Consider the following 25,354-nt stretch of genomic DNA (forward strand, 5'->3'; position numbering starts at 1 on the left):
TTAAAGAGAAAATCTGAGTCTGTGTCACTGTTACCATGGAATTGCCTTGTTCTGTAAAGGTCTGTGGGTATTTAGGTTTGTCATGATATAGGCTTAAGCCTAATGCCTTTGCACGTGTTTGTAATTATGACCTTACTTAGCAGAGAAAGATACTCCCAATCTGATCAGCAATTATGGAAGCACACAGCTGGGTCATGAACCTATTACGTTTCATTTAATGGGATGTGAATCTCACACTGTTTCTGTTCCCAGACCTGTGGAATCTGAAAGGTTTGCTGCTTCCAAAATAAATAGAAAACATCTAGGCTATAATCAATGTTTTCAATTCAGCTGCAAGGCAAATACAATACATGACCAAAAGTATGTGGACACCTGCTCGTCGAACATCTCATTCCAAAATCATGGGCATTAATATGGAGTTGGTCCCCCCTTTGCTGCTATAACAGCCTCCACTCTTCTGGGAAGGCTTTCCACTAGATGTTGGAACATTGCTGCGGGTACTTGCTTCCATTCAGCCATGAGCATTAGTGAGGTTGGGCGCTGATGTTGGGCGATTATGCCTGGCTTGCAGTCAGCGTTCCAATTCATCCCAAAGGTGTTCGATGAGGTCAGGGCTCTGTGCAGGCCAGTCAAGTTCTTCCACACCGATCTCTACAAACCATTTCTGTATGGACCTCGCTTTGTGCACGGGGGCATTGTCATGCTGAAACATTAAAGGGCCTTCCCCAAACTGTTGCCACAAATTTGGAAGCACAGAATCGTCTAGAATGTTATTGGATGCTGTAGCGTTAAGATTTCCCTTCACTGGAAGTAAGGGGTCTAGCCAAAACCATGAAAAACAGCCCCAGACCATTATTCCTCCTCCACCAAACTTTACAGTTCATGCTATGCATTGGAGCAGGTTGCGTCTCTTGGCATCTGCCAAACCCAGATTCGTCCGTCGGACTGCCAGATGGTGAAGCGTGATTCATCACTCCAGAGAACGTGTTTCCACTGCTCCAGAGTCCAATGGCGGCGAGCTTTACACCACTCCAGCCGACGCTTGGCATTGTGCATGATGATCTTAGGCTTGTGTGCGGCTGCTCTGCCATGGAAACCCATTTCATGAAGTTCCCGACAAACAGTAATTGTGCTGACGTAGTTTCCAGAGGCAGTTTGGAACTCAGTAGTGAGTGTTGCAACCGAAGACAGACGATTTGTACGCACTTCAGCACTCGCTGGTCCCTTTCTGTGAGCTTGTGAGGTCTATCACTTTGCGGCTGAGCCATTGTTGCTCCTAGACGTTTCCACTTCACAATAACAGCATTTACAGTTGACCGGGGAAGCTCTAGCAGGGCAGAAATTTGACAAACTGACTTGTTGGAAAGGTGGCATCCTATGACGATGCCTCGTTGAAAGTCACTGAGCTCTTCATTAGGGCCATTCTACTTCCAATGTTTGTCTATGGCTGTGTGCTCGATTTTATACACCTGTCAGCAACGGGTGTGGCTGAACTAGCCGAAGCCACTAATTTGAAGGGGTGTCCACATACTATTGTATATATAGTGTATGTTACTCTACAGGTGTATGGAGTCCATTATGTGTCCTCCCCTGTTCTAGAACATGACACTGACCTTGAACTAGGCGTAGGTTTTTACCATCAGTGGTTTTAATGAGAGCGAATAGGAGGATGAGTGAGCCAAAGGAAAAGAACACTGAACTTGAGCTTGAGTCACACACACTGGTTTTAAGGGTGACTATTGAGTAACTGGCATTGACTGCCCCAGAGGGAAGTTTCAACATTCGAGTTTGTCCCTCTTCTCTATTATCTAAAAATATAAATATACTCCTTTGTCCCATATTGAATGTCTATGAGGATAACGGTAGCAGCAGACAGTTGAGTATGTGAAGGCTGGGGCCTGGCAGCGGCTGCTCCTCCTGAAGAGAGGAGTCTTTCAGTCCAAGGCCAGTCAGGTGACCGAGAGCAGGGCAACTGTTAGACTGATTAACCAGTCAGTCTATGTGCCGTCGTCACACAGTCCCGGCTCCTTCCCTCCTGCCCGCCCGTCGGCCGAACTCAAAAGAGTCATTGTGTGAAAATCCCATTATGTGTTTATTAGACTTCCAACATATTAAAAGGCAAGCCGTGAAAAGTAAACAGCAGCCTAAACCCCCCCCCCCCCCCCCCCCCCCCAAGACAAGTGTAATTATGGACTATGGAGCAGCCCAGGGGTGAGAGAGTTAATTATGATGACTACTGTTGTGTTGACATGCTGTCTTTAGGACAAGGCTGGACACCGGCGGTTGACGAGGGAGGCAGGCTGAAATGTGCTCGAAGATGGATTGATGGCTGCCAGTTGGCTTTTGTGCAAAGGGAACAGGAGGATACAGAGAAGGAGATAGGGGCACATTCAGCTGATGCTTAGTAATGCTTTTTCATTGCAGTGCACTCCTCTCTGTCTATCTTTTTGCTTACTGGGGATGTATGAGAGAGATGAGTCTGGGAGGGAGAGGATGGCTGGCAGAATCTGGGAGGGAGAGGCTGGCTGGCTGGCAGAATAGGGTGTGTTGAAGCTGTTGGACCGGTGGGACTACAAACCTTCAGCCAGGGTGTGTGAAAGAGGCGTGTGTCACTGCTGTGTGTTTTGTGTGTCGCCTGTCCATTGAGCCTGGGCCCAAGTGTACCTATATGTCACAGCACAGTGTTGATCTTAAGATTTAGAAAACATAAGCTACGCTACACCAATAAGGCCCAAAGAGAATGGCCGTTGGACGATATTCCTGTTTTTAGGAACTTTCACAAGATACTAGAGCCTAGTACCTGACTGAGCACAGCAACCCTAGGGCGAGAGTGATGGCATCCAAACTTTTTTTCTTTCCTGAACAAAATCCCTTTGTCTATTGCAGTGCCATGGTGCAAACGGATGATTTCTCCTTCTATCTCCTCTTGCTCTCCCTTTCTGGATAGAGAGTTTAGTGTGTGTAGTAGTTTGTTTGACCTGACAGGTAGAATTTGCCTTGGGGCAGAGGGAGGAAGAAAGAGGAGGTAAAGAAAGGAGGATGTCTCTTTAGCAGTAATTTGAGGAGAGTATCTCAGAGCAAGCTCGTCGTTGATGAGCGGTGGGGAGGGGAGAGAGGGGGCAGGAGAGGAGAAAGGAGAGAGAGAAATGACCCTGTCACTGCTCCTCACTCATCACTGACTGTCTGTCAATCATCCCTCAGTCTGCCGGGCTAGATGCCTCTGGACACAACTCACCTGGCTTCTTAATCCTTTGCTCTCTCTCTCCCTCAATTTATCCCCCCTTTCATCATTCCCACCATCTCTTCCCTTTCTTTTCATTTAACCCCTCCACCCTACTTTTTGTATCTCTGTCTCAGTCCCTCAATCTCTCTGTTACCCCTTGTCTTTGCCCCACTGACTTAACCTTACCCCCTTTCTACCCCTGTCTATATGTCTGTCAGTCCTCTTTCATTCTATGCTTTCCCTGCAGAGAGCCATGATGTGATTTCCTATCCCAATGGAGCATCACACAGCCTCAGGTGAAACAGGAGAGAACCAGAAACTCTAGCAGTAAGGAGGAGGGAGAGCAGAGTGGAGGAGCACTGCTTTAGCTCAATCACTTCCTCACTCCTTTCACTGCACTCCACTCCATACCTCTACTCCTCTACTCCACTCCATACCTCTACTCCTCCACTCCATACCTCTACTCCACTCCAGCAGTCCAGCACGCACACAATCACAGTAGCTGATAACACACACACTGAGTGGCCAGGCAAACACATGACCAAAACCTAAGTCAATAAAACCCTGTGATTTTGAAGAAACAAACCCAAGGCGTTGGTTTTTCTCTCCATACTCTGAAGTCATCACAGTCCTCTTACCCACCACAGCCCAACTAGATGCATTGATAGTGTGGAACCACACAGATAAGAGACTAAAGCCAGGCCCAAGGGCACCTTGAGACTAGGGAGTGGCTGGCCTGGCGCTGGGACAGTGGAGCTGGGAAGGGGTGAAGTGTGGCTGGCACAGAGGGCTAGGAAAGGGGTCTGCCGGCGGGGGTGTTGGTGAATGTCAGGGGGGGGTATGACTGGGGCTGTGTGTATGGTCTATGGGAGGGGTCAGGACGGGTGGAGACGAGACCATTCATCATTGCCAACTCTTGTCAACATGGCCCGCTAGCCATGAGGGACTGTCCCTTTTAAGGCTTCCTGCCACCCCCCCACATGTCCACCCACACTCCTCACACACCCACTCTCACCCTCAAAGGGAGGAAGCCTTACAGATTAGTGGGGACTATAACAACCAGATTCTAAACCTACAAGACACTGCAGTGACATGTGGGACTCTGTGACAGAGAGCTGTGGTGATAATGACAATAATGAAGTGGTGGAGCCAGTCTGAAACCAGGACAGCTAAGCTAGGCTAACCCTGTGAAGTTTAAGATGAGAGCCTACAAGTGGTTGTATGACCTCAATGAAATATGTAGGCCTCCTAGACTTTAATAACTATATGACACCACACAACAGAGGAAAGCTGATGGAGCATACAGACTCAAAACGGATTCCTCCTTCTGTCTGTCAGATCTTGATTCTTTTGGAGTGTGCTTTTAAATACAGTTTGCTATTTTACCACACAGCCCAACGTTGGACTCCACCCTCCAACAGTCTCTTTTTCTCTCCTCTCTCCCGCCTTTTATTCCCTCTCTTCAGTCTCCCCACAATCCACCCTTTTTCTCTCGCTATTAATTACTTGCGATTCGCACCCCTCCCCCTTTCCCCCCATCACTCGTGTTGTTTTTGCAGCCTTTCTTTCTTCTCTTTATGAAAAGAGGTTAAAGCTGAAGCTGAACGAGACAGTGTTTGCTTCCAAAAATACCACTCTAACATGTCCTCTGAGTAAAGAGCATAGAAGGGAATGAGCAAAAAGGAATGGGAGAGTTTTATTGTAAAGAAGCCAAGAAAGAAAAGCAATACTTTTTCCATTATGCCCATGTAGTGTCATATAGCCTAGATCAGGTGCGTCAAACATACCAAGGGGGTCATTCTGGACCGGGCCCGCAGGTGGTTTGAGTAAAAAAAATAACAAATACATCTTTATTTTTTAAATATATATATTTGTTTTTTTTGGGGAGGGGGGGCTCAATATACTTTCAAATGACTAAACCCAAATCAAAACTGTGTAGAAATTATAATGGACCTACATTCATACAGTTTCTTGCTAATAATCACCTAAATGAAAGCTAGATAGTCGGGAAGCATAAAAAAATCCCAAAACGATCGATAGAGGATTATTTTTGGGCAATTTTTACGGCGAGGAAATATATCTAATTTTCAGTGCGGACCTCCGGACCTCGTTGAATACCGAATGTGGCCCCCAGGGCAAAATTAGTTTGACACCCCTGGCCTAGATCTTCTAAAAAGAGGCACACATCTCCCAATATTTTCAACCTACACCATCATTTTGGGTTTTGAATTGTTACTTTCTACTGTAGAATAATACTACATACTTGCACCAGAGTCCACCTACGCTCCAGTCCAACCAGCCAAAGCGAATGAGGCGAGTGTGAAATGTGAAAAGGAACCCTCTGTTTGTGCAGCCCGGTCAGTGTGTGACGGCCAGAAAGGAGAGGAGGAGAGCATGACAGAGTTATTAGGCATCAGTGAGCGGGTGGGGGGTAAATTAGAGAGTTGGAGAGGCGAAATCCTCCCCTCAGCCCTCACCCACGCCCCAGTGGACAGGACCGGGAGAGGTCAGCCATCGGAGAGCCAGAGGTAGAGGGAGAGGGGGTGCAGGGACTGAACAGGGGGCCTCTAATGTGAACCAGCTGTAGAAACCTGACACCCCGAGAAGAGAGAGAGGAAAGCTGCAGGGAACTGCACTGAGAGAAAGAGAGGGAAACAGGGAGGGAAAGAAAAAGCCCACATGGAGGATAACAAAGAATCCTATAGATGAGTTTGGCTGCAGAACCTCTGGGTTATTCCTGAAAGTAGAGCTGACTACAGTCTAACTGTGTGGTGAGGAGCAGTCTGGACTGTATTTGACTGTAGGGCTTTGTGCATGATTTATCCAAATTCTTTTTTTGTTCAAGATCTTTTAATTAGTTCAACATTTCAGTGAACAAACTCCACAGGCCGTCATGGTTTGTTGTATTATAGACACTGAGTATACCAAACATTAGGAACACCTTCCTAATATTGAGTAGCACCCCATTTTGCCCTCAGAACCGCCTCAATTCGTCGGGGCATGGACTCTACAAGGTGTCGAAAGCGTTCCACAGGGATGCTGGCCCATGTTGACTCTAATGCTTCTTGATACACACTGGAAACGGTTAAGCGTGGAAAAACCCAGCAGCGTTGCAGTTCTTGACACACTCAAACCGGTGCGCCTGGCACCTACTACCATACCTTGTTCAAAGGCACTTATATTTTTTGTCTTGGCCATTCACCCTCTGAATTGCACACATACACAATCCATGTCTCTGTTGTCTTCAGGCTTAACATTCCTTCTTCAACCTGTTTCCTCCCATTCATCTACACTGATTGAAGTAGATTTAACAGGTGACATCAATAAGGGATCATGGCTTTCACCTGGATTCACCTGGTCAGTCTGTCATGGAAAGAGCAGGTGTTCCTAATGTTTTGTACACTCAGTGTAAGTCATTTTAGGTCCTCTCCTGTTTTCACCTAGACACTCCCATAATAATAATGTGTGTCATGCACAGCCTTGTTATTCTGTTGCAGGGGGTAGGTACTGATTTGGTTAGGGGCAATATTATACTGAACAAAAATATAAACGCAACATGCAACAATTTCAAAGATTTTAGGGAGTTACATTTCATCTAAGGAAATCAGTAAATTGAAATAAAATCTGGTGTGACCACCATTTTCCTCATGCAGCGCGACACATCTCCTTCGCATAGAGTTGATCAGGCTGTTGATTGCGGACTGTCAAATGTTGTCCCACCCCTCTTCAATGGCTGTGAGAAGTTGCTGGATATTGGTGGGAACTGGAATACGCTGTCGTACACGTTGATCCAGAGCAACCCAAACATGCTCAATTCGGGACATGTCTGGTATGCTGGCCATGGAAGAACTGGGACATTTTCATCGTCCATGATCTGTGTACAGATCATTGCGACATGGGGCCGTGCATTATCATGCTGGTACACGAGGTGATGGTAGCGAATGAATGGCATGACAATGGGCCTCAGGATCTCGTCACGGTATCTCTGTGCATTCAAATTGCCATCGATAAAATGCAATTGTGTTTGTTGTCCATAGCTTAGGCATGCCCATACCATAACCCCACCGCCACCATGGGGCACTCTGTTCACAATGTTGACATCAGCAAACCGCTCGCCCACACAACGCCATACACGTGGTCTGCGGTTGTGAGGCCGGTTGGACACCAAATTCTCTAAAACGATGTTGGATGCGGCTTATGGTAGAGAAATGAACATTCAATTCTCTGACAACATCTCTGGTGGACATTCCTGCAGTCAGCATTCCAATTGCATAATCCCTCAAAACTTGAGACATCTGTGGCATTGTGTTGTGTGACACAACTGCACATTTTAGAGTGGCCTTTTATTGTCCCCAGCACAAGGTGCACCTGTGTAATGATCAGGCTGTTTAATCAGCTTCTTGATATCTCACACCTGTCAGGTGGATGGATTATCTTGGCAAAGGAGAAATGCTCATTAACAGGGATGGAAACAAATTTGTACACAGAATTTGAGAGAAATAAGCTTTTTGTGTGTATGGAACATTTCTGGGATCTGCTCATGAAACATGGGACCAACACTTTACATGTTGCGTTTATATTTTTGTTCAGTGTATATTGAATAGAGCACAAAAAACTGAAGGACAGCTATGTATCGCTGACGCCGTGACATTTTATTTTGTTAACACCGGTTTGATAAACCCAATTAAATTCAATCAAAGTTTGGACACACGTACTCATTCCAGGGTTTTTATTTTTTATTTTTTTACTATTTTCTACATTGTAGAATAATAGTGAAGGCATCAAAACTATGAAATAACACACATGGAATCATGTAGTACAGGTGTGCCTTCTTAAAAGTTAATTTGTGGAATTTATTTCCTTCTTAATGCGTTTTAACCAATCAGTTGTGTTGTGACATGGTAGGGGTGGTATACAGAAGATAGCCCATATTATGGCAAGAACAGCTCAAAGCAAAGAGAAATGACAGTCCATCATTACTTTAAGACATGAAGGTCAGTCAATGCGGAATATTTCAAGAACTTTGAAAGTTTCTTCAAGTGCAGTCGCAAAAACCATCAAGCGCTATGATGAAACTGGCTCTCATGAGGACCGCCACAGGAAAGGAAGACCCAGAGTTACCTCCGCTGCAGAGGATAAGTTCATTAGAGTAACCAGCCTCAGAAATTGCAGCCCAAATAAATGCTTCACTGAGTTCAAGTAACAGACACATCTCAACATCAACTGTTCAGAGGAGACTGCGTGAAGTGGGACTATCATTTGTTTTTCAACAGGACAATGACCCAAAACACACCTCCAGGCTGTGTAAGAGCTATTTGACCAAGAAGGAGAGTGATGGAGTGCTGCATCAGATGACCTGGCCTCCACAATCACCTGACCTCAACCCAATTGAGATGGTTTGGGATGAGTTGGACCACAGAGTGAAGGAAAAGCAGCCAACAAGTGCTCAGAATATGTGGGAACTCCTTCAAGACTGTTGGAAAAGCATTCCAGGTGAAGCTGTTTGAGAGAATGCCAAGAGTGTGCAAAGCTGTCATCAAGGCAAAGTGTGGCTACTTTGAAGAATCTAAAATCTATATACAGTGAGGGAAAAACGTATTTGATCCCCTGTTGATTTTGTACGTTTGCCCACTGACAAGGTCCCCCTGCTCAACAAAGCACATATACAGGCCCGTCTGAAGTATGCCAATGAACATCTGAATGATTCAGAGGAGAACTGGGTGAAAGTGTTGTGGTCAGATGAGACCAAAATCGAGCTCTTTGGCATCAACTCAACTCACCGTGTTTGGAGGAGGAGGAATGCTGCCTATGACCCCAAGAACACCATCCCCACCGTCAAACATGGAGGTGGAAACATTATGCTTTGGGGGGGGTTTTCTGCTAAGGGGACATGACAACTTCACCGCATTAAAGGGACGATGGACGGGGCCATGTACCGTCAAATCTTGGGTGAGAACCTCCTTCCCTCAGCCAGGGCATTGAAAATGGGTCGTGTATGGGTATTCCAGCGTGACAATGACCCAAAACACACGGCCAAGGCAACAAAGGAGTGGCTCAAGAAGAAGCACATTAAGGTACTGGAGTGGCCTAGCCAGTCTCCATACCTTAATCCCATAGAAAATCTGTGGAGGGAGCTGAAGATTCGAGTTGCCAAACCTCAGCCTCGAAACCTTAATGACTTGGAGAAGATCTGCAAAGAGGAGTGGGACAAAATCCCTCCTGAGATGTGTGCAAACCTGGTGGCCAACTACAAGAAACGTCTGACCTCTGTGATTGCCAACAAGGGTTTTGCCACCAAGTACTAAGTCATGTTTTGCAGAGGGGTCAAATACTTATTTCCCTCATTAAAATGCAAATCAATGTAGAAAATTTTTTACCTGCGTTTTTCTGGATTTTTGTTTTGTTATTCTGTCTCTCACTGTTCTAATAACCCTACCATTAAAATGATAGACTGATCATGTCTTTGTCAGTGGGCAAACGTACAAAATCAGCAGGGGATCAAATACTTTTTTCCCTCACTGTATTTAGATTTGTTTTAACACTTTTTTGGTTACTTCCATATGTGTTATTTCATAGTTTTGATGTCTTCACTATTGTTCTACAATGTAGAAAATAGTAAAAATAAAGATAAACCGTTGAATGAGTAGGTGTGTCCAAACTTGTGACTGGTACTGTATGTCCTCTTTTCTTTCAACACTGTTGAATTTCAGAGAGATTTTTAGTTTATAGCCATCTCCACAGTAACATATAGTGTTCCCTTGTCTTTAATCATACATTATAGGTCTTACTGCTGAAATATAAAACTAATACTAACGTGGACATGGTCGGCTTTGTTTGACAGGCTGCTAATGTGATCTATGTCAGGGGCACAGGGGCCGTGTCATCATTCTTTCAGAGGGTTGAGAGGTTGTCATGGAGTAGAGGGGCATTAGTATTGTTGTGTTACCTCTAAGCACAGCCTGTGTGTGTGTGTGTGTGTGTGTGTGTGTGTGTGTGTGTGTGTGTGTGTGTGTGTGTGTGTGTAACTGGAGAGGAGTACTGAGACAGGGAGGAGACAGCATGGAGGGATGAGGGGGAGTTCTGGGGAAGTAACTATGCCTGTGGAGCATGTCCAATCGGAGAGAGGTGAGGAGGTCTGTGTCACAGCTCTTTGAAGATTTGTTGTCCTCGTCTTTTTAGAGGTTGTGTGTGTGAAACAACAAGTGTGTTAAAACAGGTGTGTGAACCCTCGGACTGTGTGATGAATACTTGGGTGAAGACGACACTTACACACTTCCTATTGATCTTCTCTGGGCTTCTCTCTGTCATGAATCATGACAGCCGGAGTTTCCCATGCTCTCTCAACCTAATATTTTCAAGCTGCGTTTAGTGCAGAATAAATATAGTACGTGTGAGACTCCATTTCAAAAGATAAAAATTATTCTCATTTGCTGTCCGTCAATTATCAATTATTAAAAAATATATAACCGGTTTGAAAAAAAGTAACTGTGTGTGTGTGGGGTGACATGTGAGAAGGCTGTGTTTGTGTTCCTGTCGTCTGTTACCTGAGCCTCCCCAGGGAGGTAGGTATGGCGGCCTGTATCTGTGAGGCAGCAGTTCACTCTATGGCTGAGATTCCCTTGACAGTGTGTCGGCAGTGTGCCAGACACACACTCAGCAGCACTGAGGAGCAAAAGGCCCTTGAGACAGTGTCTGCCTAGAGCAGGGTGACTGACCACTGATGATGCTTCAACCTCGGTTTCTGACCAAAACCAGCAGATAGGACTTCCAAAAATACAGACACAACCAAGACAAATGACACAACAATGGGTGGAGTGCAGGTTTTCATTTGTCCTCTTGTGCAAGATTGTAATTCCCTCTGTGCTGTTCGTCATGTGGTTAAATCACTTTACAGAGAGAAGAAAAGATAAATAGATTCCCTATGTCTTGTGATCTAGCAAACACACACATACGCACTGGTTCCAAGTGTTTGTCCAACTCCACATACGATTGTTCTTGTTTTTAGTTTTTGCCACTTGGTCAACTTCCATCTAAAACCACCTCGTCACGTCCTTCTGCTTTTTCATTTTTGAAAAAACTTGACCTTGCTGTCACCCTTTCCTCTGCTCAGCTCTTTGCAAATGACTTAGTTCCAGTTAAATTGACATGACTAGTCCAAATACTATTTTCACTGTATTAATCACTGTATCTTACACTATGACTGATATTTACTGTCCACTATTGCTGCTCCTCTTCCTCTTTGATGTATAGTGTTTGTTGTGTAGGTTTCTATAGCTGAAAATGTGCTGTCTTTAATGTGGTAGCTAGCTGAAAAAACTCCTATTGTCCTCTTTCTACAGGTGTGCCGCAGGCTTCCTGGGTGAGTACTGCCATCACAAAGACCCGTGTCACCCTGGTTACTGTCTGAATGGAGGGAACTGCTCAGTGGCTATGTCGGGCATCCCGGGCAGCCCCACCTGCTCCTGTCCCCTGGGCTACACCGGGCAGCACTGTCAGAGCCCCCAGAACTCCACCTGCTACCCCAACAACCCCTGTGCCAACAGAGGAGTATGCACCCTGCTTTCCCTCGACAAGTACAAGTGCCAGTGTGCCCACGGATGGACAGGTCAGCTCCTCTCTGACTCAAACTGTTGCGTAATACTGTACAGTCCACTCCTGATAAGTGCTGTGCAGTTCACTAGTCTAAATCCCAATACATTATTTCCACTATTCGTCATATGTTTGGTGCACGTATTCAGGACAGTCCTTAGCCCTTGCATTGATTAGAACGCTGTACTGTATGTTGTGGTCATGATAAGTAACCACTGTTATATAACCTAACCTCAGCCCTCATCTCTCTCGCCCTGTGTGTCCAGGCATACGATGTGAGCGTGTGGATAGCTGTCTGTCAGGACCTTGTGCTAACGGAGGCACCTGCAGATCCCTGTCCGGGGCCAAGTTCAGCTGTACCTGTCCTCCAGGCTACTGGGGTCCACGCTGCCTCAACGACACTGACGAGTGTGCTGCCTCCACCCCGGTGTGTCAGAACGAAGGGGTGTGTGTCAACACCCCCGGCTCCTACAGGTGTAACTGCGCCCCCGGGTTCACCGGCCGCCACTGTGAGACCCCCTACATCCCCTGCTCCCCCTCGCCCTGCCTCAATGGGGGCACGTGTCGCCCAACCTCTGAGACCAGCTACTGGTGCCACTGCCTGCCAGGTGAGAGAGAGCGAGGGAAAGAAAAAAAGAAAAAAAGAGAGAAAGGCAATTGTTGCAATTAATGTTTGAGGTGCAAACACTAGAATCCTGCTGGCGCTCTAACACTATACACCGTTATTAAAACCCTACTGTACCCAATGGAGCTTTGTGGGCACAACAATCAAGCACTGTGTTATCTGTTTACAATATAACTTGTCATCACTATGATAACTGATACATTATATGACAGAGGTTGCTAGCCAGATTGGTAGTAGTGAAGTAATACGTATCATTTCTATCTTTGTCACTCTCATGGCAGGCTTCAATGGGACTAACTGTGACAACAACATTGACGACTGCCCCGACCATCACTGCCAAAATGGAGGGACCTGCATGGATGGTGTCAACACCTACAATTGCAAATGCCCCCCGGAATGGACTGGTAAGGATAAAGAATAGTGTCTGTTTGTCTTTTTTCTTTGTTTCAGTTTCTGTCTTTTGTTCAGTGTCTGTGTTTCTGTCTGTGGTTTCTCTGTGTTTCTGTCTGTGGGTTCTCTGTGTTTCTGTCTGTGGTTTCTCTCTGTGTCTTAATGGGGGACTTTTTTCTTCACTCTAGTCTCACATGTCCAACTCTCTCCCCCAACCCCCTGCAGGTCAGTCCTGTACAGAGGATGTGGATGAGTGTCGCCTGCAGCCCAACACGTGTCAGAACGGGGGTACCTGCAGCAATATCCAGGGCAGCTACACCTGTGTGTGTGTCAATGGCTGGAGTGGCCTGGACTGCTCTGAGAACATAGATGACTGTGCTACGGCTGCCTGCACCAAGGGCTCCACCTGTATTGACCGTGTTGCATCCTTCCTCTGTGTCTGCCCCTATGGAAAGACAGGTGGGGGACAAACAGCCTGTCTACAGTGTAGATATATACAGATGTCTCTTATAGACAGATCGATGGATAAGTAGAAAGATAATGTATTAATCCACAAGGGGAATCTATAAGCACAGAAAACACACAGGCTGAGTGACTGTTGAATATTCCCTGCCAGGTTTGCTGTGCCACGTGAATGATGCCTGCATCAGTAGCCCGTGCCGGGATGGGGCGCAGTGCGACACCAACCCTATCAATGGCATGTTCAACTGCAACTGTGCCCCAGGCTACAAGGGGAGCACCTGCAATGACGACATCAACGAGTGCATCATTGGTGAGTGACAGATCAAAACACATGATTTAGATTATACAGACTATTCTGTAAGAAATATCCTTCCTCTCCCTTTGGTACTTTCTGTACTCCTTTATAGTTCTGTCTAACTAACCTCTCAGGTTTCCCCTCAGGTCCAAACCCCTGTGAGCACGGAGGATTGTGTGTGAACACGGATGGCTCGTTCACATGTAACTGTGCAAGAGGTTATGGTGGGCCGCGCTGTGAGACGGACATCAATGAGTGTGTCTCCAGCCCCTGCCAGAACGACGGCACCTGTCTGGACCGCATAGGAGACTACAGCTGCATCTGTATGGAAGGTGTGTGTGATCAGTGATTCCCTATCTCTCTTTCTCACACACACACACACACAATACTGTTGTGTAATATTCTCTCTCTGTTTCCAGGATTTGAGGGAACACACTGTGAGATTGACATCAATGAGTGTGCCAGCTCTCCATGTCTGAACCAAGGGATCTGTCTGGATCAAGTCAAACGTTACGTCTGCCAGTGCCCTCTAGGTTCGTCTGCCTTTTTGTAATCAAATTCATTTCTCATAGTGTTTCAGAAGGTGTCGAGCTACAGTATTTGACGCTGAGTTCCGTCCCTGGCCTTTAGGATTCAGTGGGGAGATGTGTCAGATCGACATTGACGAGTGTTCCAGCACACCCTGCCTCAACGGGGCCAAGTGTATCGACCGACCCAACGGTTACGAGTGTGAATGTGCTGAAGGTACTAGCCAACCTTACCCATTGCAAATGTATATACCTTTGCATGTTAAAACCATGATGTTTAAACTAAAGCATTAACACAGGGAATATTTAACAGTTACTCAATGTGTGGTTTCTCTCCCCAGGCTTCTATGGGCCACTGTGTAAAGAGAACATAGATGACTGTGACCCAGAGCCCTGCCACCATGGTGTGTGTCATGATGGCATCGCCACCTTCTCCTGTGACTGCGACCCAGGCTACACCGGCTCCATTTGCAACATCCAGGTTATGGAGTGCCACAGCAACCCCTGCCAGAACCGCGGACGGTGCATCGACCTGGTCAACAAGTACCAGTGCAACTGTCTGCCTGGCACCTCAGGTGAGCAGAGATAAAGAATGGGTGGAATATTTTTGGGTTATAAAAACTTTAGTAATAAGGGGAAACCAGTGCAATAACAGAATGTTTGGATAAACAAAAACATTAACTCACATACACTGTGCACGGTGCATCTCTGTCTACATACTATTTGTGAAACTTAGGTCTAGACCATGACTGATTTCTAGTTTGTGAAACTGTAGTAGACCATGACTTCATTGGTGTTTGTTATGTATCCCCAACTATCCCTTTTAACTGCTGCTCACTCAGTGCTGTCAGCCCCAAAGCTCTGTGCTGTGCTTCTCTGAACTTGAAACACCAGCAGTTCCTACTCTGTTCTGTGGAGTAGAAGTGGCTTCCTGCAGGGTAGAGCAGAGCTCTCAGCTCAGTGCACTCAGACAGGAGGGGATCAGTCATAAGGGTCGGCCCAGCTCTGCTCAGCCCAGCACGCTGCCCTGGCCTAGGGGATTAGTGCAGGCTAGTGCACTGGTACTGTACACACACACACACACACACACACACACACACAGGAGTCAGCTTAGGTCACACACATACTTTCACTCGCTCAGCTCACTCTCTTTGGAACACACCTGTTAAACACTGTCAGCTAGTCCACTGCTCCCCCTGGTGGAGGCCATTGGAACTGCAGCTACCTTTTGTAATGGAGTGCCTGTTCAAAAAGCTTCAAAATGCATCCTCTTCTGGTTTTCTTCTCAGGGGTGAACTGTGAGATCAATGTTGATGACTGTGCCAGTAACCCCTGTGAGTATGGGGAGTGCCAGGATGGGATCAACGAGTACAAGTGTGTCTGTGCTCCAGGATACACAGGTAAACACACATACTTCTCCCTCTCAACTATTCAGATGCATCTCCATGTTAATGACAGTACATGCCTGATTATTCCAGTGAATGAATGAACTAAGAAGTCATTTTCTGAATTATTTCTCTCTCAGGTGCAAAATGTGACGTGGACATCAATGAGTGTAATTCCAGCCCGTGTATGAGTGGGGGTACATGTGTGGACAAGGTGAACGGCTTCATCTGCCAGTGCCCCCCTGGCACCCATGGCCCCCTGTGCCACTCTGGCACCGACCACTGTGCTCCCCGGCCCTGTGTACACGGAGACTGTGTAGAGCAGCAGAGCGGGTATGCCTCTCTCTAGCTCTCTATCACTCTTTCTAGAGTTGCGTACTTTATGTAAAATAATACTTTTCCCAACCCATCGGCATACTGTATGATTGCAGGTTATATGAATTTTGAATTGTATTAGTAGCCCCATTAGCTGACGCCATGACGTCAGCTAATCTTCCTGGGGTCCAACATATAGTTTATATGATACACATGATAGAAATGCATACTTCAAGTTATTCTCTGTCTGTCACTAACCCTTACTCCCTCCCCTGGTCTGTATGTAGGTACCACTGTGAGTGTGAGTCTGGCTGGGTGGGGCAGCACTGTGACCAGGAGAAGGATGAGTGCCAGTCCAGCCCCTGCCAGCACAGTGGCACCTGTGTGGACAGACTCAATGGATACTCCTGCCAGTGTCGCCCCGGATTCACAGGTCTGAATCAGGGTTTTATAAATCCTTTATTCATTATTCAGATGATCCCATTAAACTGCAGTCCCCAATATATTCAAATGTTTTTCTGTTCACTGTTTTATTTAAAAACTCACTAATTTCCTTCCTCCCTCTCCCCTCAGGTGTGAACTGTGAGGTCAACATAGAGGAGTGTGCATCAAGCCCATGTGAGAACCATGGTACCTGTGTGGACGGAATCAACAGTTACACCTGCCAGTGTGCCCCTCCGTACTCAGGTAACAATACCATCCACACTACTGTATTACCCAGGACATATTCCCTCTGGTGGAGCTGACGTTGATTGTATCATGGGCGTTATGGATATTAACAATATTTCTGTGTGTCCACAGGAAAACACTGTGAGGAGGAGTTGGTTCCCTGTGCGTCTCATCCATGTGAGCGGGGAGGTGTGTGTCAGCCAACCCCAGACTACACCTTTTACACCTGTAGATGTCCCAGTGGCTGGCAAGGTGGGTATTCACATAGAGGGAAAAGGTGTGAGTGTGTGTTGGGGGAGATTTTCTACCATAATGTTAATTAAAATGCTATGTTTGAATAGGCCCCCGCTGCACTGAGGATGTGGATGAATGCAGAAAGAGCCCGTGTCAGAACAGGGCCCGTTGCATCAACAACCAGGGCAGCTACGTGTGCAAGTGTCAACCAGGCTACAGCGGCCTCAACTGCCAGACCAACATCGATGACTGCTCCCCCAGTAAGTTATCACCCAGCTCTTGGGAACACTCACACGGATAGCCCAGGCAAACTCACATCACATATTGTGTATATTCTCTATGAGCATCTTGTGTACTGTACTAATGTATCGATCTTCACAAACAGCTTTATGGGTCTCTCTCTCTCTCTCACTCTCTCAGACCCGTGTCTGAACGGCGGTTCCTGTGTGGATGGAGTGGGAGGGTTCTCCTGTGACTGCCGGCCAGGGTTTGATGGGGAGCGCTGTGAGACAGAGGTGGACGAGTGTGCCAGCCAGCCTTGCCGGAACGGAGCCGTGTGCCGGGACTACGTAAACAGCTTCGTCTGCGAGTGCCGGCCAGGCTTTGACGGAATCCTATGTGAACACAACATCCCAGAATGCACTGAGAGGTAGGTTACAAAGGACTTTAACTGCAGTCACTGTGTTAAAGTGTTTAAAGTTGTTTCAATCAAAATTATTCTTCAATGAATTTTCCTTTTTGATATGTGGCTACTTGTGGACTGGGACGCATTTAGAAAAAAGTATTAAATTGATTTCCGTTGCAACACGCAAGGACTTCCATCATCTTTGACCACATATCTTTCTTTCTCTCTCTCCCTCTATTTCCCTCAGTTCCTGTCTGAATAACGGGACCTGTGTTGACGACATCAACACCTTCTCGTGTCGTTGTCGTCCTGGTTTTTACGGGACCTTCTGTCAGTATGAGCAGAATGAGTGTGACTCTCAGCCCTGTAAGAACGGAGGGACCTGCACAGACGGCCTGGGATCCTACCGCTGCACCTGCCCTGTGGGCTACAACGGGCAGAACTGCCAGGTAGAGAGAGGAGAGAGAGAGAGAGAGAGAGAGAGAGAGAGAGAGAGAGAGTGTGGGTGTGTGTAAAATGGCGTTGAACTGAAAATTACTTTTAAAAAAGGTATCTGATTATAACATCTCTCTTTGTCTGGTTCTTCATATGAAAAGCAATGCTAACATTTCCTGCTCCGTTTGTCCCATTGCAGAACTTTGTGAACTTGTGTAGCCAGCCACTGTGCAGGAACGGAGGGTCCTGTTCCCAGTCAGAGACCACCTGGTCATGTCACTGTCCTGTGGGCTGGACTGGTCTATACTGTGACGTCCCCAACATGTCCTGTCAGGACTATGCTGCTCGGAATGGTGAGCATTCCATGCCTCTACAATACACTGTGTTTTATTCAGTCACCTCTCTCAGTAAACAGTCAAATAGTTCACAATCAGTCAAAGGGATAGTTCAGGATTTTGGCAATGAGGCCCTTTATTTACTTCCCAAGAGTCAGATGAACCATTTTTATGTATCTGCGTCCACTATGAAGGTTAGAGGTAGTTTTATGAGCCAATGCTAACTAGCGATGACTTGTTAGTAACTTTCTTCAAACTGCATGCAGATACATAAAAATGGTGTCCACGAGTTCATCTAACTCTGGGGAAGTAGATAAAGGGCCTCATTGCCAAAATCCCAAACTATCCCTTTAATCAAATTACATGTTTACAAAGACAGATGGATGAAATATAAAGATGATGTAAAGGTATGTAAACCATGCTGATTATGGCTAATATGTTGTGTGTGTCTCTGTCAGGTATTCCAGTGGAGATGGTGTGTAAGTACATGGGTCGCTGTGTGAATGTTGGTAATGCCCACAAGTGTCAGTGCCAGCCTGGCTACACTGGCAGCTACTGTGACAAGACTGTGGACGAGTGCCAGTCCAACCCCTGCCGCAACGGAGCCACCTGCATGGACTACCAGGGCACATATGAGTGTATGGTAAGTTGTGTGTGTGTGTGTGTGTGTGTGTGTGTGTGTGTGTGTGTGTGTGTGTGTGTGTGTGTGCATCTATGTGTGTCTGTGTGAACATCTAACAATGTGTCTCTGTTCCAGTGCAAGGCTGGCTACCAGGGGGTGAACTGTGAGTATGACGTGGATGAGTGTCACTCTAACCCTTGTCGTCATGGAGGAACCTGCATCAACCTCATCAACCGCTTCTCCTGCGCCTGCCCACCTGGCACACATGGTAAGCAGATACCGGAAGATTCTCTCTTGTTTTATCAATCTCTTTCTCTCTCTTTTTTTTCCTTGCCCATTGGTTTTACATAATGTACAACTACAACCGATGGTCTAACCTGACCTCTCAACCGATGGTCTTTCCTCTCTCTCCTCTCCCCCTCTGTAGGTGTTCAGTGTGAGGTGAACGTGGACGACTGTGCTCCCAAGCCTGGCTCCAGGGGGCCTCGCTGTCTGAACGGGGGCCAGTGTGTGGATGGGGTGGGCCGCTACACCTGCTCCTGCCCCCCTGGCTTCGCTGGGGAGCACTGTGAGGGGGACGTCAATGAGTGTCTCTCTGGACCCTGTCACTCTCCTGGTAGCCTGGACTGTGTGCAGCTGGCCAACGACTACCAGTGCCGCTGTCGCCTGGGCTACACAGGTATAGAACTACACCCCTCTGTATATGTTTTAAGACACATCAACACCTGTTACCTAGCATACCCCGCACTCATGCTGTGTAACATGACATCTCTCTCTTTTTTAGGACGACTCTGTGAGTCCATGGTGGATCTGTGCCAGTCTAAGCCGTGCCATAACAGTGGTACCTGCTCCATGAACATGAGCTCAGTGCATGGATACACATGCACCTGTCAACCAGTAAGTCATATAATGTTACTGTACCCTTTTACAATGTTTGTTTTCCAATTGCCAGACTGCTGTGTTTCTATGTACTCCATGTACCAGTTTGCTGATCTTTATCTCTTTCTTTTGAATGGATTTACAACCGCATTGAAACTGCATTGTGCTGTATAACATTGTATTCACCTCTAATGTAGCTGTGGAGTGAGTGGCTGAGTGTCTATTCTTTCCCTACTGGCTTGTTTCCCTAACTACTAACCATTCTCCTCCTCCTTATTCTTACCTTTGCTTCAGAGGGTGAGACAACATAGTTCAGGTATGACTGAGAACAGCAGTGTTCTAGGAAGAGACCAAACTTAGTACATTCTCACAGGTTTTCTGACTAGTCAACTGCAGGAATGTAGGTTATGAATGTAAAACCGAGTCCACAGGTATCTGCCTAACCAGTCAGTTCACATGTCTGATGCCTACTCTCTCTCGTCTCCTTGTTCAGAGTTTCACTGGCTTCAACTGTGGAGAGGTAGAGGGCTACAACTGTGCCCAGCTGCGTTGCCAGAACGGCGGGCACTGCCAGGATTCTCAGGGTGATCATCTGCACTGCCGTTGCCAGCCAGGCTTCAGTGGGTCACGCTGCGAGACCGCCCACAGCTGCCAGAACCGGCCCTGTCTGAATGGAGGCACCTGTATGAAGGACCCACACCAGTACAGCTGTCACTGCCCAGCCCACTTCTCCGGCAGGCACTGTGAGAATGTCATTTTCGACCAGTCCCCCCGCACCCCCTCCTGCCCTTATGTAGAGTGTGAGCAGCGGTCCGGGGATACGAAGTGTGACCCGCAGTGCAACAACCATGAGTGCCAGTGGGACGGCGGGGACTGTTCTCTACATTGGCACCGGCCATGGGTCAACTGCACCGCCCCCGTGCCCTGCTGGGAGCTGTTCCGCAACGGCCGCTGTGACCCGGAGTGTGACAACTCCGGCTGCCTCTTCGACAGCTTTGAGTGTCAAGAGAGCACAAAGTCATACTGCAAGTATGTACAAGAGTTAGTAACAACATAAACACATCAATACACATGTACACTCAGTGGCCAGTTTATTAGGTACACCAATCTAGTACCGGGTCGAACCCCCCTTTGCCTCCAGAACAGCTTGAATTCTTCAGGGCATGGAAACGTTGCCCAATTGGTATCAAGGGACGTAACATGTGCCAGGATAACATTCCACACACCATTACACCACCGCACCACCCTGTACTGTTGACACCAGGCAGGATAGGGCCATGGACTGCTTACGCCAAATCCTGACTCTGCCATCAGCATGACACAACAGCAACCAGGATTCATCAGTCCAGGCTGTGTTTTTCCACTCCTCAATTTCCAGTGTTGTTGATCGCGTGCCCACTGGAGCAGCTTCTTGTTTTTAGCTGATAGGAGTGGAACCCGGTGTGGTCGTCTGCTGCAATAGCCCATCCGTGACAAGGACCGACGAGTTGTGCGTTCCGAGATGCCGTTCTGCACACCACTGTTGTACTGCGCTGTTATTTGCCTGTTTGTGGCCCGCCTGTTAGCTTGCACGATTCTTGCCATTCTCCTTCGACCTCTCATCAACAAGCTGTTTTTGCCCACAGGACTGCCGCTGACTAGATGTTTTTTGTTTGTCGCACCATTCTCGGTAAACCCTAGACACTGTTGTGCGTGTAAAGCCCAGGAGGCCGGTCGTTTCTGATTCTGGAACTGGCACGCCTGGCACCGATACCACACTCAGTCGCTTAGGTCACCCGTTTTGCCCAATCTAACTTTCAATCGAACAGTAACTGAATGCCTTGATACCTGTCTGCCTGCTTTATATAGCAAGCCACGGCCACGTGACTCCCTGTCTGTAGGAGCGAAGCATTTTCGTGAATGGGGTGGTGTAGCTAATAAACGGCCCACTGAGTGTATATCCTTATTAAGAGAATATTACGATTATTACGAGAAAATGTATACAATAAATTCAGATTTTAAAGCTTTTTAACACACAGGAAGTCCTAGAGTCTTCTGAATTCCCTAACCCCCTCCCTCTGCCCTTTCATATCTACAGGTATGATAAGTACTGTGCGGACCACTATGCAAACAAGATCTGTGACAAGAGCTGTAACACAGAGGCATGTGGCTGGGACGGCCTGGACTGCTCTGAGGACACCCCTGCTAAGGTGGCTGATGGCACACTGGTGATCATAGTGTTACTGCAGCCTGAGGAGCTGCTGGGAGACTTGAGAGGCTTCCTGCGCTCCCTGGGAACCCTGCTGCACACCAACCTCCGTGTCAAAATGGACGCCCAGCAGAAACCTATGGTGTATCCTTACTATACTCTGGAGCACGACAACGACAATGAAGGACAGTCTGCTACAATGAAACGTAGAGGCAAACGGGAGATGGACAAGGAGGTTCTCGGGTAAGGAGATGTCTTTCTCTCTCTCTTTAACTGCTAGATAAGATGAAGTGTGAATAGTCCTCCATGTTGTGAAGTAAGCCTAACCGAAGTTGTGTTTGTTGCAGGTCTAAGGTGTACCTGGAGATTGATAACCGAAAGTGTGCTGAGATCTCCATGGACTGTTTCTCCAGCACAGAGCTGGTTGCATCCTTCATCGCTGCAGAGTACCTAAAGTCTGCGCTGCCCTACCCTGTGGTCTCTGTCGACAGTAAGTCCCTCTCCTTTTTCCTATTGTGATTTCACAAACACCACATCAAGGCGGTGACCCGATCCTGTAGGTTCATGCCCTACAACATTCGGAGAGTACGACCCTGCCTTACACAGGAAGCGGCACAGGTCCTAATCCAGGCATCTCCCGTCTGGATTACTGCAACTCGCTGTTGGCTGGGCTCCCTGCCTGTGCCATTAAACCCCTACAACTCATCTAGAATGCCGCAGCCCGTCTGGTGTTCAACCTTCCCAAGTTCTCTCACGTCACCCCGCTCCTCCGCACACTACACTGGCTTCCAGTTGAAGCTCGCATCTGCTACAAGACCATGGTGCTTGCCTACGGAGCTGTGAGGGGAACGGCACCTCCGTACCTTCAGGCTCTGATCAGTCCCTACACCCAAACGAGGGCATTGCGTTCATCCACCTCTGGCCTGCTGGCTCCCCTACCTCTGCTGAAGCACAGTTCCCGCTCAGCCCAGTCAAAACTGTTCGCTGCTCTGGGACCCCAATGGTGGAACAAGCTCCCTCACGACGCCAGGACAGCGGAGTCACTCACCACCTTCCGGAGACATTTGAAACCCCACCTCTTTAAGGAACACCTGGGATAGGATAAAGTAATCCTTCTACCCCCCCCCCCCCCCCAAAAAAAATAAATAAATAAAATAAAATAAAAAATGAATAATTGTAAAGTGGTTATCCCACTGGCTATAAGGTGAATGCACCAATTTGTAAGTCGCTCTGGATAAGAGCGTCTGCTAAATGACGTAAATGTAAATGTAAACCACCCTAATGGTAATGTTACATAAGCACACCTGATTAAACCCACTTATTATGTTCTTTGCTAAAAATGGACACTTTGCTCCATTACTCATGCTCTGAATGCAGAGCCCATTTCAGATTGCATCACCTAGTTAAGAGTTCCATGTCTCCTCCTCCAGGTGACCCTATGGACCCCCAGAAGCCCCCCTTCATGCTGTACCTGGCTATGGGAGCAGCCGTCATCATCCTGCTCATCCTGGTGCTGGGCGTGCTGGCCGCCAAGAGGAAACGCAAACACGGCATCCTCTGGCTCCCCGATGGCTTCCTGGCCAAGAAAGACGACAAGAGGAGAGAGCCCCTGGGCCAGGACGACTTCGGCATGAAGTGAGTGGAGAAAAGACAGAGGTTGCGTCCGAAATGGCACCCTATTCCCTGTATAGTGCACTGCTTTTGACCAGGGCCTGCATACGGTCTAATATATACACATACACATATACACACACACACACACACACACACACACACACACTACCGGTCAAAAGTTTTAGAACACCTACTCATTCAAGGGTTTTTCTACATTATAGAATAATAGTGAAGACATCAAAACTATGAAATAACACATATGGAATCATGCAGTAACCAAAAAAGTGTTAAACAAATGAAAATATATTTTATATTTGAGATTCTTCAAATAGCCACCCTTTGCCTTGATGACAGCTTTTCACACTCTTGGCATTCTCTCAACCAGCTTCACCTGGAATGCTTTTCCAACAGTCTTGAAGGAGTTCCCACAAATGCTGAGCACTTGTTGGCTACTTTTCCTTCACTCTGCGGTCAGACTCATCCCAAACCATCTCAATTTGATTAAGGTCAGGGGGTTGTGGCGCACTCCATCACTCTCCTTCTTGGTCAAATAGCACTTATACAGCCTGGAGGTGTGTTGGGTCATTTTCCTGTTGAAAAACAAATGATAGTCCCACTAAGCCCAAACCAGATGGGATGGCGTATCGCTGCAGAATGCTGTGGTAGCCATGCTGGTTAAGTGTGCCTTGAATACTAAATAAATCACAGACATTGTCACCAGCAAAGCACCCCCACACCAAAACACCACCTCCTCTATGCTTTACGGTGGGAAATACACATGTGGAGATCATCCATTCACCCACAAAAATCTCAAATTGGAACCAAAAATCTCAAATTTGGACTCCAGACCAAAGGACACATTTCCACCGGTCTAATGTCCATTGCTTGTGTTTCTTGGCCCAAGCAAGTCTCTTCTTCTTATTGGTGTCCTTTAGTAGTGGTTTCTTTGCAGCAATTTGACCATGAAGGCTTGATTCACACAGTCTCCTCTGAACAGTTGATGTTGAGATTTGTATGTTACTTGAACTCTGTGAATCATTTATTTGGGTTGCAATTTCTGAGGCTGGTCCTCATGAGAGCAAGTTTCATCATTGCGCTTGATGGTTTTTGCGACTGCACTTGAAGAAACGTTCAAAGTTCTTTAAATTTTCCGTATTGACTGACCATGTCTTAAAGTAATGATAGACTGTCATTTCTCTTTGCTTATTTGAGCTGTTCTTGCCATAATATGGACTTGGTCTTTTACGAAATAGGGCTATCTTCTGTATACCCCCCCCCTACCTTGTCACAACACAACTGATTGGCTCAAACGCATTAAGAAGGAAATCAAATTAACAAGACACACCTGTTAATTTAAATGCATTCCAGGTGACTACCACATGAAGCTGGTTGAGAGAATGCCAAGAGTGTGCAAAGCTGTCATCAAGGCAAAGGGTGGCTATTTGAAGAATCTCAAATATAAAATATATTTTCATTTGTTTAACACTTTTTTGGTTACTACATGATTCCATATGTGTTATTTCATAGTTTTGATTTCTTCACTATTATTCTACAATGTAGAAAATAGTAAAAATAAATAAAAACCCTTGAATGAGTAAACTTTTGACCGGTAGTGTATATATTGAACAAAAATATAAACGCAACATGCAACAATTTCAAATATTTTACTGAGTTACAGTTCATATAAGGAAATCAGTCAATTGAAATAAATAAATTAGGATTTCTATGGATTTCACATGACTTGGAATACAGATATGCATCTGTTGGTCACAGATACCTGGGGGAAAAAAAAGTAGGGGTGTGGATCAGAAAACTAGTCAGTATCTGGTTTGACCACCATTTGCCTCATGTAGCGCGACACATCTCTTTCGCATAGTTGATCAGGCTGTTGATTGTGGCCTGTGGCCTCCTCAATGGTTGTGCTAAGTTGCTGGATATTTGC

At 46.7% G+C, this 25,354-nt stretch overlaps 1 protein-coding gene across 1 annotated transcript in view; it reads left to right on the plus strand.

Moving 5' to 3' along the window:
* notch2 (notch receptor 2) overlaps positions 1-25,354 on the plus strand; it is a 58,462-nt gene that overhangs the window by 23,145 nt on the left and 9,963 nt on the right. The window contains exons 3-28 of the mRNA XM_084164624.1: positions 11,563-11,828; positions 12,079-12,420; positions 12,719-12,841; positions 13,053-13,286; positions 13,444-13,599; positions 13,731-13,916; positions 14,004-14,117; positions 14,215-14,328; positions 14,453-14,686; positions 15,401-15,511; positions 15,637-15,829; positions 16,099-16,244; positions 16,385-16,498; positions 16,613-16,732; positions 16,822-16,974; positions 17,135-17,363; positions 17,587-17,788; positions 17,974-18,127; positions 18,568-18,752; positions 18,867-18,999; positions 19,159-19,410; positions 19,516-19,628; positions 20,104-20,639; positions 21,688-22,041; positions 22,146-22,288; positions 23,229-23,433. Coding sequence (XP_084020750.1) covers positions 11,563-11,828; positions 12,079-12,420; positions 12,719-12,841; positions 13,053-13,286; positions 13,444-13,599; positions 13,731-13,916; positions 14,004-14,117; positions 14,215-14,328; positions 14,453-14,686; positions 15,401-15,511; positions 15,637-15,829; positions 16,099-16,244; positions 16,385-16,498; positions 16,613-16,732; positions 16,822-16,974; positions 17,135-17,363; positions 17,587-17,788; positions 17,974-18,127; positions 18,568-18,752; positions 18,867-18,999; positions 19,159-19,410; positions 19,516-19,628; positions 20,104-20,639; positions 21,688-22,041; positions 22,146-22,288; positions 23,229-23,433 — 5,112 coding nt within the window. The remainder of the gene's footprint in view (positions 1-11,562; positions 11,829-12,078; positions 12,421-12,718; positions 12,842-13,052; positions 13,287-13,443; positions 13,600-13,730; positions 13,917-14,003; positions 14,118-14,214; positions 14,329-14,452; positions 14,687-15,400; positions 15,512-15,636; positions 15,830-16,098; positions 16,245-16,384; positions 16,499-16,612; positions 16,733-16,821; positions 16,975-17,134; positions 17,364-17,586; positions 17,789-17,973; positions 18,128-18,567; positions 18,753-18,866; positions 19,000-19,158; positions 19,411-19,515; positions 19,629-20,103; positions 20,640-21,687; positions 22,042-22,145; positions 22,289-23,228; positions 23,434-25,354) is intronic.

The sequence above is a fragment of the Coregonus lavaretus genome, assembly GCF_964263955.1.
Source record: "Coregonus lavaretus genome assembly, chromosome: 6".
In the NCBI taxonomy this organism is placed as follows: Eukaryota; Metazoa; Chordata; class Actinopteri; order Salmoniformes; family Salmonidae; genus Coregonus; species Coregonus lavaretus.